This window comes from Sebastes fasciatus, chromosome 4, assembly GCF_043250625.1.
Source record: "Sebastes fasciatus isolate fSebFas1 chromosome 4, fSebFas1.pri, whole genome shotgun sequence".
In the NCBI taxonomy this organism is placed as follows: Eukaryota; Metazoa; Chordata; class Actinopteri; order Perciformes; family Sebastidae; genus Sebastes; species Sebastes fasciatus.
This window is the reverse complement of record NC_133798.1, coordinates 20284895-20299394: the sequence shown is the minus strand read 5'-3', so window position 1 is coordinate 20299394 and position 14500 is coordinate 20284895. Positions and strand designations below refer to the sequence as shown.

The window sequence follows — 14500 nt, the reverse complement described above, 5'->3', positions numbered from 1 at the left end:
ATAAATTGTAATATAATGCAAAAATATACACCCCTTTAACATCACTAAATGGTACCTTCAGTACACACTATAATAATATTTGTTTTAAAATAAGGCCAAATAAATTATTTTTGATCAAATATTGTTCTACATGTAGACTATTTATTTGTATATACATTTTTAAATGAAAATAAATTGTAATATAATGCAAAAAATATACACGAATCACCCCTTTAACATCACTAAATGGCACCTTCAGTAGACTATAATAATGTTTGTTTTGAAAAAAAGGTCAAATAAATTGTTTTTGATCAAATATTGTTCTACATGTAGAATATTTATTTGTATATACATTTTTAAATGAAAATAAATTGTAATATAATGCAAAAATATATACCCCTTTTCCATCACTAAATGGCACCTTCAGTATACACTATAATAATATTTGTTTTTAAAAATGGTCAAATAAATTATCTTTTATCAAATATTGTTCTACATGTGGAATATTTATTTTTTATACATTTTTAAATGAAAATAAATTGTAATATAATGCAAAAATATACACCACTTTTACATCACTAAATGGCACCTTCAGTGCACACTATATTAATATTTGTTTTAAAAAAAGGTCAAATAAATTATTTTTGATCAAATATTGTTCTACATGTAGAATATTTATTTGTATAAACATTTTTAAATGAAAATAAATTGTAATATAATGCAAAAAATATACACGAATCACCCCTTTTACATCACTAAATGGCACCTTCAGTACCCTATAATAATATTTGTTTTAAAAAAAGGTCAAATAAATTATTTTTGATCAAATATTGTTCTACATGTAGAACATTTATTTGTATATACATTTTAAAATGAAAATAAATTATTATATAATGCAAAAATATACACCCCTTTTCCATCACTAAATGGTACCTTCAGTACACACTATAATATATATTTGTTTTAATTAAAATGAGTTATTTAGGCGTATGTTTGACTGCCTCTAACAGAGCAGTGAGCACATGATGATGATGATGATGATGATGATGGGGGGGTGTATTTTCTAAACAGGTTCCTGGGCTGCTGTGCGGCTTTTATTCAAAAATCACCATTCCGGAGAGCAATCTGATGTGATCAGCACACACACACGGGCATCTTACAAGGAGGGCCTGCGACAGGACTGATGTTGGTAAGTGGCACACGTATATAGGATTGTCTATGTGTATGGATGAGGGGGTGGAAAAATGTAATAGTGATGCATATATAGGCCTATTGCGATAACAAGAGCTGGAGACAAAGCTGGATGATGTGCTCTCCTCTGGTACAACATCAGGCTGCATGTCAGCATGGTGCAGTAGAGCCTCGATGCTTCAAATCAAGGTCGATGTGAATATGCAGCAGCAGCAGGATCATATTTGATGGTGAAACCAGCAGTGTGTGTGTGTGTGTGCATGCTGTATAGCCTATACGCATGAAAACCATATATCCGATTATCGTATCGATATTTAAGCAGATGGGAATGCTGCATCCACTTGTGTGGAGCAACCACAACAACCACTCCTGCAGCTGCGGCAAAAGTTCAGCCTAATGGGTTTATAAAATAGCAGCACAGATAACGTGAAGGGCAGGGCGAGATGCGTTCAATAGGATACAATGAAGCCTATTGTTTATAATTAGCACTTCAGCACCATGGAGAGGTCATGATTAGCTGGTATACTGTATAGGAGGTGATCTGACTGGGGGATTAGGTTTTTTCTACTCATAATAACATAATCTCAGTTGCATTATCACCTTGATCAGCACTGTTTGGGATTTATTGTGTTTTTGGTGTGATAAAACCTAAATCACATCCAAATGCTTTGAGCCCAAACAGGCGCAGTTTTTTTAGCCTGAAGCTTCATGATTCATGTTGAGCTGAGGAGGGTGTTGACATGTTTTAGACTGGGCGGGTATCAGACCACTGTAGCTGTAATTTATATTCAGTGATAACGCCTTTATTATACCAGCCAGAGAGAGAACAGCATGGTCACATTTTAGGGGGCTATTTGGGTATTTTTCTTTTGTTTAAAATCATAATAGCGATGAAAATAGATCTTATTTAGAAAATTAATCATTCTGAAAACACTGTATTGGTCCTCAATATATGTAAAATTGATTGTTATTGGTTTATTTTGTTTTTGCCATTTTTTTAATTGATGAATTCTCTTTAATCCTTTTTGTTGGTGTCAGTGGCTTTTCTTTTGTTTAAAATCATTATAGAAATGAAAATAGATGAAGGTCTTATTTAGAAAATTAGTCATTCTGAAAACACTGTGTTGGTCCTCAATATATGTAAAATTGATTGTTATTGGTTTATTTAGTTTGCCATTTTGAATTGATGAATTCTCTTTAATCCTTTTTGTTGGTGTCATACATACTGTAAGGCTGCAGCTAAACTATTATTTTCATTTATTAGTCAATCTGCCAGTTGTTTTCTTTGGTCTATTGAATGTAATGTATGAAAATAGTTAAGAATGCCCATCACATTTTTCCAGAACCTATAAGGTAACGGCTTTCAATATTATATATTAATATGATAATACTTTATTGTCAGACAGGACTCTGAAATTTGTTTTGCATCACAGCAGCTCCATTTGCAACATCACAGAAAGGACAAAGACAAGAAACAAGGATACGTACATTTAAACATTACAATCACAGAAGACGATATTCAGTGCCCTTCAACGTACATTTGATCTGGGATTAGGCTCCATATTTAGTTTTAGGATTGACTGGTGTACAAAAGAGTGCTTCAGTCTAAACCTTATTAAATCGTGGAACCCTGTGTCTCCGATTTGATGGTAACAATTAATATTCACTGTTCAGAGACGATGGTGTTAGCCAGCCTTAAGATGTTATTATGATAGGCTGATTCATAGAATTTCTCAAGGGGTTGACCTACAATCTTTGAGCAGATTTTCATTTGGGGGAGCAGTTTTGACTTTAAAGTAGTGGACAAATTCTTGTACCATGTAGTATAACAATACTGCAGAACACTCATAATCACAGAAGTAAAAAACAAAAGAAGAATTTGTTTACTCGCCCCAAAAGACCTGAGGCGGCGGAGAAAGTAAATTCTTTGTTTTGTCTTTTCACAGACAAATTCAATGTGGTCTTTCAATTCAAAACATTATATGTTGTCTGACCAACAGTCAAATGATGTTCAAGTGACTGTCATGGAAACCTAAAAATTTGAGAGGCAGGAAGTGAATTTTGGCATTTTTGAAAAATGGTTATCAAAATTGTTGCAAATTAATCTACTTCCAGTCGACTATAGCTGCAACTAACAATTATTTTCATTGTCGATTAATCTGTTGATTATTTTCTCGGTTAATTGATAAATTGTTTGGTAAATAAGAACATGTCAGAACATTCAGTCAAGGTTTCCTTAAGGCCCAAGATGACGTCCTCAAATGTCTTGTTTTGCCCACAACTCAAAGATATTCAGTTTACTGTCATAGAGGAGTAAAGAAACCAGAAAATATTCACATTTATAAAGCTGGAATCAGAGAAATTTTAACTATTTTTCTTACAGAATTACAGAAACAGATGAATTGATTATCAAAATAGTTGGCAATTAATTTAATAGTTGACAACTAATCGACTAATCAGCTATATAGTACTGCATAACTTTCACTTAGAATAACAGTGTTGTGATTGGAATCTTTTGTTGTTGTTGTTTGACTCCTTAAACAACTTAACAATCATAAAAGAGTGCAAAGAAAATCGTTTTTCCAAGAGCTGTGATTTCATTCTTATTAAATCATCTTTTCATTTGCCAATAGATAGGATGTTGTGTGGTGCCTCAGTCCAGGGCAAACATCGATCCAGAGATGCTGTTCAGATGTCAAAATAATGATGTACTATTCCACAAACGGTTTTCCTCAGAGGACACAAGTCGTGGATCATAAATCTGGCACTCACAATAACTACATTATATAAATGTTTCAGGGGTGTGATTGTAAGTGACGGTACACTTTAGTAGAGTAACATTTATTTTACATAAGAAAAACGTCACATGCTGCTGGCCCAAATCACTGTTTTGCTGCATGTTTCTGGTTCTGCAGAGCATCAAGACAAAATTAGAGCAGATGCAACAAAGCAAGATGACAGATAACAAACAACATCCGTGGTAAAAGACAAAAGGACTGAGATGGCTCGTGTGGCTGTTAGATGGTGTAGATGGGTGTACCTTATTATGACTTTAAAAAGCGGTCATGTGAAAGTGTGAAACAGAAACATTTCCTCTGGTATAATCCCATTCTAAATGTAAGTGTGGAAACGAATCTTTAATCATATGTTATTTAAATCTGGTATAGTGTGAAGAGCTGGAGAGATGCTCTGGGAATGTGTTATTGGGTTGTGCTGTTATAGCTTGCAAAGTAAACAAGGGAAGAGGTTGTTCTGCAGCTTAAACAAAACCTTAAAGAGGACCTATTATGCTTTTGTGCTTTTTCCCTTTCCTTTAGTGTGTTATATAATTTTTTGTGCATGTAAAAGATCTGCACAGTTACAAAGTCCACGCCAAAGGTAGTTACTCTCCCTCACAGAAACACTGCTTTTGAACCGCCTGAAACATGTTGCTTGAAGTCCCGCCTTTTCATCTGTAACATGGTGATGTCATCAAGTAACAGATTTGTATCATGCCTGCCTAGCAACTAGTTTGGCACGGCCACAAACAAAGCTAGTTAGAGCCGAGCTGGAGTGGAATCTGAAGTAGGGATGTGACGGTGAAGACATTTTCCCACCAGTTAATAAACTTGTGACAACACCGGTGTTACCGATTACACCGGATATTTTAAAAGAAAAGATGACGGTCAATATGTGTAGCGCGCTTACTTTGATCTTTAACACTGTGCACACCGGCTGTGACCATCTTCCTGACAGCGATTACCTCATTAACGTTATGGTTCCCTTATAGCGTTGGGTTTAAAACCAAAGTATTGCCAAATAGGCTCTTTTGCTTTTCGCTTCGACACCAATTCGTCTTGTCTGTCAACTCTCTCTCGTCCCGTGTGTGAAATCTGACTCCTGCTACTCTGTGCTGAGACTCCATATGGAACAGACACTTTCACTTTTCAGTTTGTAGTATGTATTGATAACACGCCGCTGATACGCATAAATGAGCTGAATGGGTTTTATTTCTATAAAAAAAAGCAAAACGACAGTGGGGGCGGTGGGTACGTAATGTAATCCGTGTGTGCCCGAACACCGACTACCACGGCAAACCTAGTGGAAAGAGTTTGGTTCGGTTGACCCATAACAACAGAGTGGACCAGCTGACCAATCAGAGCAGACTGAGCTTTTGAAGGGAAGAAAAGAGGTGCTGCAGCACAGCCAGTATGAGAAAAGTAAAGAGTTTTTTTTAACATTAAAGCATGTAAACATGTTCTAGTAGAAACCCCAAATAGTATGAAAAGTATGCACCTGATAATGAGCATGATATGTCATCTTTAATGGCTAAATAATTTGTGTATTTATGGACAAGAGAGGCATAACCTGTGGCAGGCAGTTCATTTCTACAGTATGTTGGTTCCAGTGAAGAAATTCAACATGATTTGTTTAAATTCTCTTATACAATTTAGCATTGTTCAATGATTTTTCTGGCCATATGTGAAAAAGCCAATGTGCTGTTATTGAAAATGTACAGAGGGTATAATGCATATTGTGTGTTAATGTCCACAGGGTTGATGGTAGCGGGCTCACAGGGCCGGTTGTGGCTCATGGAAAAAGACCAGGAACCATTACCAAAATATTGGCCCCCAGCCCTCCACGGTGCCCCGGTCCAGGACTCACTAAACACAGCCAAGAAGAGCAGTGAGGTTTGGTGAAGAAACCACTGAATGATGATAACAATGACCAGCTGACTCCTCCTGTCCCCGCAAGCCACTATTACATGAGTTGTGACCCTAGTCCTGAGGACATGGAGGACACCTGCTCCGAGTACGACAATGTAGGCTCTGACGTGGAGCAGGACTACGACGAGGTGCTGCATTTGAACAGAGAGAGCGCTGTGGACACGAGGTACTACAAGCAGTACTCTCCTGAGGACGGTGGCTATATAAAGCATGCAGTAGGTGATAGTACTAATGAGAACAGCACCGCTGTTGACCAGCTCGCTCCAAGGCCTCGTCGTGGCACAGAAATATGTGAGGGATCACAATCAGACACTAAGCCTCACAAGGCGGGCCCTCGCTTTAGGTCGCAATGTGCTCCAGCAGCTGGGGATGAACCAGAGAGGGAGGTGGAGAAGGGCCATGAGAACAGGTTCTTCTTCAGTGATGGAGACGAGATAGAAGAGGTGCTGGATGGGGCCAAATTTATAGAGGATTTAGAGGACACAGAGGTTGAAGGGAACACCAGCCTATATCAGGACAACGAGAATGAAAGAATTAGAAAGGGAGGTGATGAAAGGGAGAGAGAAGATCGAGTCACAAGAAACCATAATATCCCAGGAGCCAGTAAGAAGTGTGAGGAGTCTCACTTGGGTTCAAAGGAGAAGGAGAGGCAGGGTAAAGGACGAGGGAGGAGGGTAACTGGAGAGGACATGGAACATGTTGTTTCTGGGATTAAAGGATGCACGACAAACAACACTGAACAGCGTCCAAAGACTTTGTCAAAGGACTGCAAAAAAGCCGCAGTGCGGACCAAAGCTAGGTCCGGTTCCAGTAAGCAACATCCTCCTCCGCCACCTCGACATTCCCATGCTGACACCCAGAAGGCCCCGCCTCGCAGAGAGATCCCTCCTGTTCCCAGGCCGTCCTCTGCTAACAGCCAGGAGAGCGACCCCAGGGTTATCAAACCATCCGTGGCTCCTCATCACACAGCGGAACCACAGAGGGAGCCTCTTGAGGAGAGGCAGAGACGGCCAGAGAAACCCCAGCAGGTAACCAACACAAATAGGACAGGGCTTTGTCAGATCTCATCCCCTGTGGCTTGTGTTTGTTTCTGCACAATCTACCTTCTCTGTGTCCCAGAGTGCAATAAGTGAGATTTTAATTACATGCTTGGCCACGAATATTTTTTTTTTTCGCCTTTTCCCCATGGGGTTATCATCTATACACAGGACAATAAGAAACCTGCCGAAGTTAAACCAGATTTTTGTATACAACAGGGTGAGAAGCCAAGCACAGCTGTGACACCTGAGGACGTGCCAGAGCAGCCGAGGAGGCCTCCGTGTCCAGAGGTCGTCCCTGCAGAGGAGAGCAACACACCCAAGGTGAATATCTTATTAACACTTTTAATTTACAACTATAGTTTTTGCTAACTGATCTGTCTTTTTCCACCTTTAATTTCACTGGGCCACAATACTCGAACAAATATTTGCCATGATAATTCACATGGCTGATATGCCTTCTCAGGTATTATTAAAGAGGATCTATTATGCTTTTGTGCTGTTTCCCTTTCCTTTAGTGTGTTATATAGTTTTTTTTGTGCATGTAAGAGGTCTGCAAAGTTACAAAGCCCAAAATCCACATCAAAGGGAGTTACTCTCCCCCACAGAAACACTGCTCCTGAACTGCCTGAAACGCCTTGCTTGAAGTCCCGCCTTCTTCATGGTGATGTCACCAAGTAACACATTTGCATAATACCTGCCTAGTAACTAGATTGGCACGCCCTCCAATCACGACAGTGGGCCAGCTGACCAATCAGTGCATGCTGGGAAGAGCACAAACAGAGCGTTTCCAACAGAGGGTGAAAAGAGGTGCTGCAGAGCAGCCGGTATGAGAAAAGTAAAGCGTTTTTTGAACATTAAAGCATGTCAACATGTTCTAGTAGAAACCCTAAATGCAAGTATGCACTTTAACATAAAAATATCCTCTTTAACATAAAAATGTTGTCCATTTAAGTCTAACTTATTGACATGCTGACTTATTTTAAAGAACACACAGGAAGCTGCTTCTTTCCCCAGCTTTGAGGATGGTAAGTATCTCATAACTATTCTTACATTTCGTAATTCTTTGCAGCACATTACAATGTTTTACAATGAGAGCTTTTTGTTTTGCTGCATAGTCCCGGGTCCCTGTGAGCCAGAGGATCTCATTGATGGGATCATCTTTGCTGCTAACTACCTTGGCTGCACTCAGGTGCTGTCTGATAAAAACCCATCCAAGTCCGTCCGCATGTCCCAGGCCCATGAAGCTGTCAGTCGCATCAAGGTAATCTGCCTCTTCAGGGAAACAAGTCGTTAACGTCCATCGATTACTTTATACATATTTAAGTCTGCCAAAGAGGTTGCTGCACGCTTTCTTCCTGTGCTTCACAAATGTAGCAACGCATTTCAAAGAAATCTGGCAGACAGATCTTTGAGCCCTGATCTGCATCTGGGATTTTTGCCATAAGACAAGTTGCCTTTTAAGATTTAGCCATCAAACTAACAGAGAGGCTTGATTCCAAATCCTAAGGGTGTGTTTGCAGGTTTGAGAATCACAATTGATGTCTCTAGGTATAACAAAAAGGTACTTGTTCAGCACTGGCAGAGGCTTCCAAAGTGCCTTTTACTTTGCATTTTAATGGAATTTTTAAGTGTATATACAGTATAATGTATACCTGTACTGCTGACTGAATGCAGCAGAGTCATTTCTTCACCACACGGTGGAGCTGTTGCATTCCTTTTTTGCTCACCTGTGCATGTTAGTGTTATGATGATGAGCTCAAAGTTTGCATTGTGAGACATATATGTTATTTATTTCAAAGAGCCAAGATGAAGACTCTCAAATGATGACAGAAGTGGACCTGTTTATCTCCACTAAAGCTGTCAAAGTGCTGAATGCTGACACACAGGTCGGTAACTCTTTGTGTGTTGATTCAGCTGCCTTTCTGTGCTTAGAAATCTATTTTCACACATAATGAGTAATGATTGTTTTTGCTCCACGTAGGAGACGATGATGGACAGTGCCTTGCGGACCATCTCCTACATTGCCGACATTGGCAGTATAGTGGTCCTGATGGCACGGAGGCGCATGTCTCAGGCCTCATCGGAGGATTTCTCAGAATCTCCTGATTCTGCTGGCGAAGGGAAGAGTCAGTACAGGATGATCTGCTATGTCTTTGAGTCAGAGGATGTGAGTGTTTGCTGCTAAACTTCACATACATGTTTAGTTTGGGGTTTATACTTTTTATAGTTTTCTCCTATGGTGACTAAAACAGTGTGATCTTTCTCACCTCCTTGCTGGGTTAGCCTTTCTGCTGAGTAGTTTCCCCCCAACTCTCCCTTTCCCACAGGCACAGCTCATTGCACAGTCCATCGGTCAGGCCTTTAGCGTGGCCTATAGAGAATTCCTGCGAGCCAACGGCATCAACCCGACCGACTTGAGCCAGAAACAATACAGTGACATCATCAACTCCCAGGAAATGTACCACGATGACCTCGTCCATTTCTCAAACTCAGACAACTGTAAAGAGGTGTGACATTTTTTATCTGGCTGCAGGTGAATTGTGGATGATGAAGGATGGATTTCCCTTAACATAAATCACTGTGCCAGAATCTCACAAATCTAATGTGACATGTGACATTCAAAATGTGCTTGAAGATGATTAAGAAATGCTTTTTTTTCTATGTTCTAGCTGGATGTGGAGAAGCAGAAAGGGGAGAGCCTCGGTGTGGTGATCGTGGAGTCTGGTTGGGGCTCCATTCTGCCCACCGTCATCCTGGCCAGCATGCTGAACAGCGGCCCTGCAGCTCGCTCTGGAAAACTCAGTGTCGGGGACCAGATCATGTCCATCAATGACACCAGCCTGGTGGGGCTGCCACTCGCCACCTGTCAGGGCATCATCAAGGTACGGAGCATCAGGCACCTCCGGTTTACACATATTGAGTGTTCATTCAGTCCTCTAAGGCAGTGGTACCCAACCTTTTTCCTTACGGGACCCCTTCTCTATCATTAAGTAAACTGACTAAGTGACTATTTTATAGATATTTCATATTATATGCAATGCATAACAATAACAGCACAGAACAACTGATAAACTGTACAATTAACCCAAATGGGTGAACACAATAACTGCAGGAAGTTTGTTTAAAATGAGCAACTTGGATGAATTTTGAGCAGATTATTTCCTGAATATTGAATCAGAAATGAGTTTTCCCTGTTATTTTTTAGATACTTTTAAAACAATTCTCTGTCTGTATTATATATATTTTTTCATCTTTAACAATCCTACATACTCTTTTAGGACAAATTCAGTGTTTTCTTCTCCCTGATGCTTGGCCATTGTTCTATTAGCTCTTTGGTTGTTTTAACTGCATACTTTTCTAATGCAGGATCAGGTTGTGTTTAGCAGAGAAAGAAGACTTTTCAATTTGTTTTTAAGTTGTTTTACACCTCTTAAAATCAAGAAGGCCTTGTGACCCCCATGAGGCTTTGGCAACCACTATTGGAGGTCGCGACCCCCCAGGTTGGGAGCCAGTGCACTAAGGAAATATCACATAAGCAATGGCCTCGCTGTAGCAAATGCGACTCAAACAGTAGTAAATAGTGCATTTGTTGCAGTCTATTTTATTATTTAGTATTTAGCAAGAAGATAGTATGAGGGATCAAATCAGAAGTAGCTGCAGCTCCCATGTTTTTAATATTTATTTGGACTAATGGAGGAATAAGCTATATGAGGCTTTGGCTTTGGGTAATACTTAGTAGGATAAATTCATTTTTGGTTTCGGTCTTTTCATGGTTCATCAGACTTATACTTTAAACTGACTGTAACATGAATGTGTTTTTTATGTGTTTTTGGTCCAGGGTCTGAAGAACCAGGTGAAGGTGAAGCTGAGTATTGTGAGCTGCCCTCCTGTCACCACTGTCCTCATCAAGAGGCCCGACCTCAAGTTCCAGCTTGGGTTCAGTGTGCAGAATGGCATCGTGAGTAAGAAGCATGACACTAAACTCTAGGTTGAGGCTCAAACTGAATGGCAGCTTTAAAAAAGTGAGGGTTGTGCTGTATATACTGTGCAGTTACATACAAAGAGTCTTTTTCTCACATCCTCAGATCTGCAGTCTGATGCGAGGTGGCATAGCTGAGCGAGGCGGTGTTCGCGTTGGACATAGAATCATTGAAATAAACGGTCAGAGTGTTGTTGCCATGGCACACGAGAAGATTGTTCAAACCCTGTCTGTCTCAGTGGGTGAGGTAAGAAGACATCATGCCACAAGATGGCAATTTTCACTGATTACTGCGCCACAAAAAATCACTGCACCATACAGGCCTTTTAAAGATACACCTACAGATTAGATCAGGTTTAGATTAGTTCAAGGCACAGACGTTTGTTTACATACATACTGCATGTGTTTAATAGATAAATAAAGTCCTTGGTAGAAAAGGCACAGTTAAATCTTTAAATCTTTATGCAAACACTGACAAAATCAAGTGTAACTGGTGCAGCAGATGATTGTTTGAGAAAACAATATGTGATTCCACTTATTGTACACTGTCAACTTTAGGAAACAAATGTATTTCCTTTATGTCGAATCTGCAAATTAAAGTGCATATCCTTATCTACCCTAATATGGATGCTGTGATCCAAAAGAACAGTTTGACATATGGAACTACACTTATTTGCTTTCTTGCTGAGAGTTAGATAAGAAGATCGATACCACTCTCATAATATAGATCTTCTCATCTAACTCTCGGCAAGAGAGTGAATAAGTGTATTTCCCAAAATGTCAAACTATTCCTTTAATTTGTAGATTCAAGCCCAATGACATACGTCTGTTTCTATAGTGAAAGTTTACTAAAAACTACATTACAAATTGCTTAATTTATGGCCAGCAGAGTTTGCTTTATCAACCATTCTTGGTCTGCTCCATTACTTACACATTTAAAGGACCAGTGTGTGGAATTTGGCAGCATCTAGTGGTGAGGTTGCAGATTGCCACCAACTGAGTACCCTTCCACTCACTCCTCCCTTTCCAAGACTGTGGTAACGTGAGTCGTCAGGTGCAAAACTGTGGTAACTCTGTTCGCCTCGCTCAGAGTGCACCCTTACAGCCCGTTCTCATTCCCAAGCCATTAAATAGCAAAGCTTTGTGGGCTTCGGTACCAAGGCACATGGCACCCTTTAGCGCCGGTAGGAAATGCACTGGGTGTTCCATTAACTATAATGTAAACCATCCGCGGCAAAACCCAACCCAACAAAGACAAGGCTTTCATCCAGGTGACCGCTGTTCTTGTACCGTACGTCACATTACAATCAGCTGTTCGTTCGTGTCCCATGTTCACAATGTTCAGCAAACATAGTAGTTTTAAGCCCAACCAAGTATTTCTTTCCTAAACCTAACTATAGTGGTTTGGTTTTCTAATTCTAAAGTGACGCCAAGGGTAACTGTAGTGGTTTTGATGCTGAAAATAAGTTAATAAGAGTTGTGATGAGAACGTGTTGACCCTTACCATAATAACACTACTTTAGGAGCCATGGAGGTCAGATGGCGGCTGGTGGCACCACGGTTTTGCACTCTGCAGCTCACATTACCGCAGTTTCATGAGCGTATCGGAGAACTACGGTGGCCTTCATGTAACATAAAAACGTGAAAGGCTCTCTCTGGAGCCAGTGTTTGGTTTGTCTGTTCTAATTTGACAGAATTGATTTCTTTGACAGTAATTTTGTTTTTGTGTGTTATTTTTCCCCAAAGTTCTCCCATCATATGTCTCCTTTAAAGCCATAGAAGCTTATTCTTTGTCAGTAATGTATTCAAGGTCTCCTCTGACACTCTGGTGGCAAAGAAGGGAGTAAATTAGGTCTGGATTCAAGTGATGTGATTAGGACTGTGCCTCTATAAACGAGCTCTTGAGTTGACAGTGTAATTGTCGCTGCTCCTCTCATCTCTGCCTCTCTGCCAGATCAACATGAAGACGATGCCTGCCGTGATGTTCAGACTGCTGACAGGACAGGAGACGCCTATCTACATATAGATACCCTGCATGGATCAGCCCGCTGTAGTTCTGCATGTCTGGCTGCGTGGGGGACGCGATGATGGACAGATGACGGACAGGTGGCTCAGTGGGATGAGGAGAATTTATTTTTCTATCATTTTATTTTCTCGGTCTCTTGTTGCAAAGCTGTAAAGAACATCCGGTTCTCATTTTCAGGTTTTATCTTGAATTACATTGTCATAATGGCCTTACAATGTGAATACTCTGTCTGTAGTACTGTACGTGAGTTCCTGGTGTTGAAGAGAAGTAGCTTTAAGGTCATGATTATTTTCTTATGAAGAGATAAATTAGTACATTTATTTTTTATTTAGTCATTTTTATAATGTGTATGGAGTTTAAAAAATGTACTTCTATTGTAAATACTTTGGATTACTCAAGGACTTGGTTGGAAAGGCCATATTACTCCTACAGTATATGCATGTTATTATGAAGAATTACTGACCAGGGATTCATTCTCAATCCGACATGATAATCTATTACAGTAAGTATTAAAAGAAAATAATAATATGCTGTACAAAGGCACTAAACTATGTGTATTATGGTGATGCTGAAGGCCAAAGACACACCTACTTCTCAAAGACACACAGTATGGGTGATCATTACCTTTACCAGAGCGTACAGTACAAGAATGTATCAAAGTATACATTACTGGATGAATGTAATGTTATAACACACTAAGAATACAATCTCACGGATGAATGCTTGTTGTTGTTTTTATTTTATTACTGTAAAAAGAAGTACTTACAAACAGACATGACATAAAGTACATTTGCCTCTATTAGAGATGAATCAATTGTTCTTATCCAAGCAGTTTGGGATTCATTCTTCCTCTGGCGTTTTCACATTTATATGGATCTCACGTGCTGTGAAAGAAGGATGCTTCAACCAATGAGCTCAGGAACTATGCGCAAATTAAACCACATGCTGTCGCCATGGCAACGTGCATGCGTCACAAGAAGTCCTGAAGAGGCTATGAAAAAAGTAATCTATATCAAACTATTAATTATTTTGTCTTTCAATTCTAATGACAAAAAAAAAGAGTTGAACAATGACAGACCTTTAATCCTTATTGATCAGTGTATATATACAGTGTGTATGGATCCCATACATTATTTACAACTACAGCAACATGACAATGAACTTTACAAATACAACTATTTACAGTTCAATCGTTTATAACACTTAACAGGCTGGTATAGATAATTCAAACAGGTGTGAAATTAGACACTCCATCTGTAACACATTCAGCAAAACATATCTTCAAGTATTATTGTCTGGAAAAGCTCCCTGAGGGAAACCAGGACGGCTTCATATATGCTCCTAAAACACAGAAACAAAATCATGTCAGTCAACAACCGGCAAAGGTGGAAATAACTTCCTTAAAGCACCAGTGTGTAAGATTTCGAGGGATCTATTAGCAGAAATGGAATATAATATTCATGTAGTAGTATCGAGTAGTAGTACTCAGTTGGTTACAATCTGCAACCACACCACTAGATGTCGCCAAATCTTACACACTGTACCTTTAAAAGTTACATGAAAATAAAAGCGCAGCATG

The 14500-nt window shown here is 39.5% G+C and overlaps 2 protein-coding genes across 2 annotated transcripts in view; one reads left to right on the top strand and one right to left on the bottom strand.

The window, feature by feature from the left end:
* Positions 1-1013: 1013 nt before the first annotated feature.
* On the top strand, positions 1014-13641 carry apba2a (amyloid beta (A4) precursor protein-binding, family A, member 2a). The gene is made up of 12 exons (XM_074632610.1): positions 1014-1168; positions 5704-6904; positions 7133-7237; positions 7902-7941; positions 8032-8177; positions 8716-8802; positions 8898-9083; positions 9244-9423; positions 9586-9798; positions 10755-10874; positions 11002-11142; positions 12850-13641. The coding sequence occupies exons 2-12, from the start codon at positions 5915-5917 to the stop codon at positions 12919-12921; spliced, it is 2280 nt and encodes a 759-aa protein (XP_074488711.1). The 5' UTR covers positions 1014-1168; positions 5704-5914; the 3' UTR covers positions 12922-13641.
* Positions 13640-14500, bottom strand: part of duox2 (dual oxidase 2) — a 4405-nt gene continuing 3544 nt past the window's right edge. Inside the window, exon 9 of the mRNA XM_074632611.1 lies at positions 13640-14262. Coding sequence (XP_074488712.1) covers positions 14251-14262 — 12 coding nt within the window. The 3' untranslated portion in view covers positions 13640-14250. The remainder of the gene's footprint in view (positions 14263-14500) is intronic.

Bases quoted from the DNA above. Each gene is read 5' to 3' on its own strand.
- apba2a (XM_074632610.1), top strand. From the start codon at position 5,915: ATGAGTTGTGACCCTAGTCCTGAGGACATGGAGGACACCTGCTCCGAG. The intron at 7,942-8,031 runs GTAAGTATCTCA...TTTGCTGCATAG, and splicing joins TTTCCCCAGCTTTGAGGATG to TCCCGGGTCCCTGTGAGCCA. The intron at 9,424-9,585 runs GTGTGACATTTT...TCTATGTTCTAG, and splicing joins ACTCAGACAACTGTAAAGAG to CTGGATGTGGAGAAGCAGAA.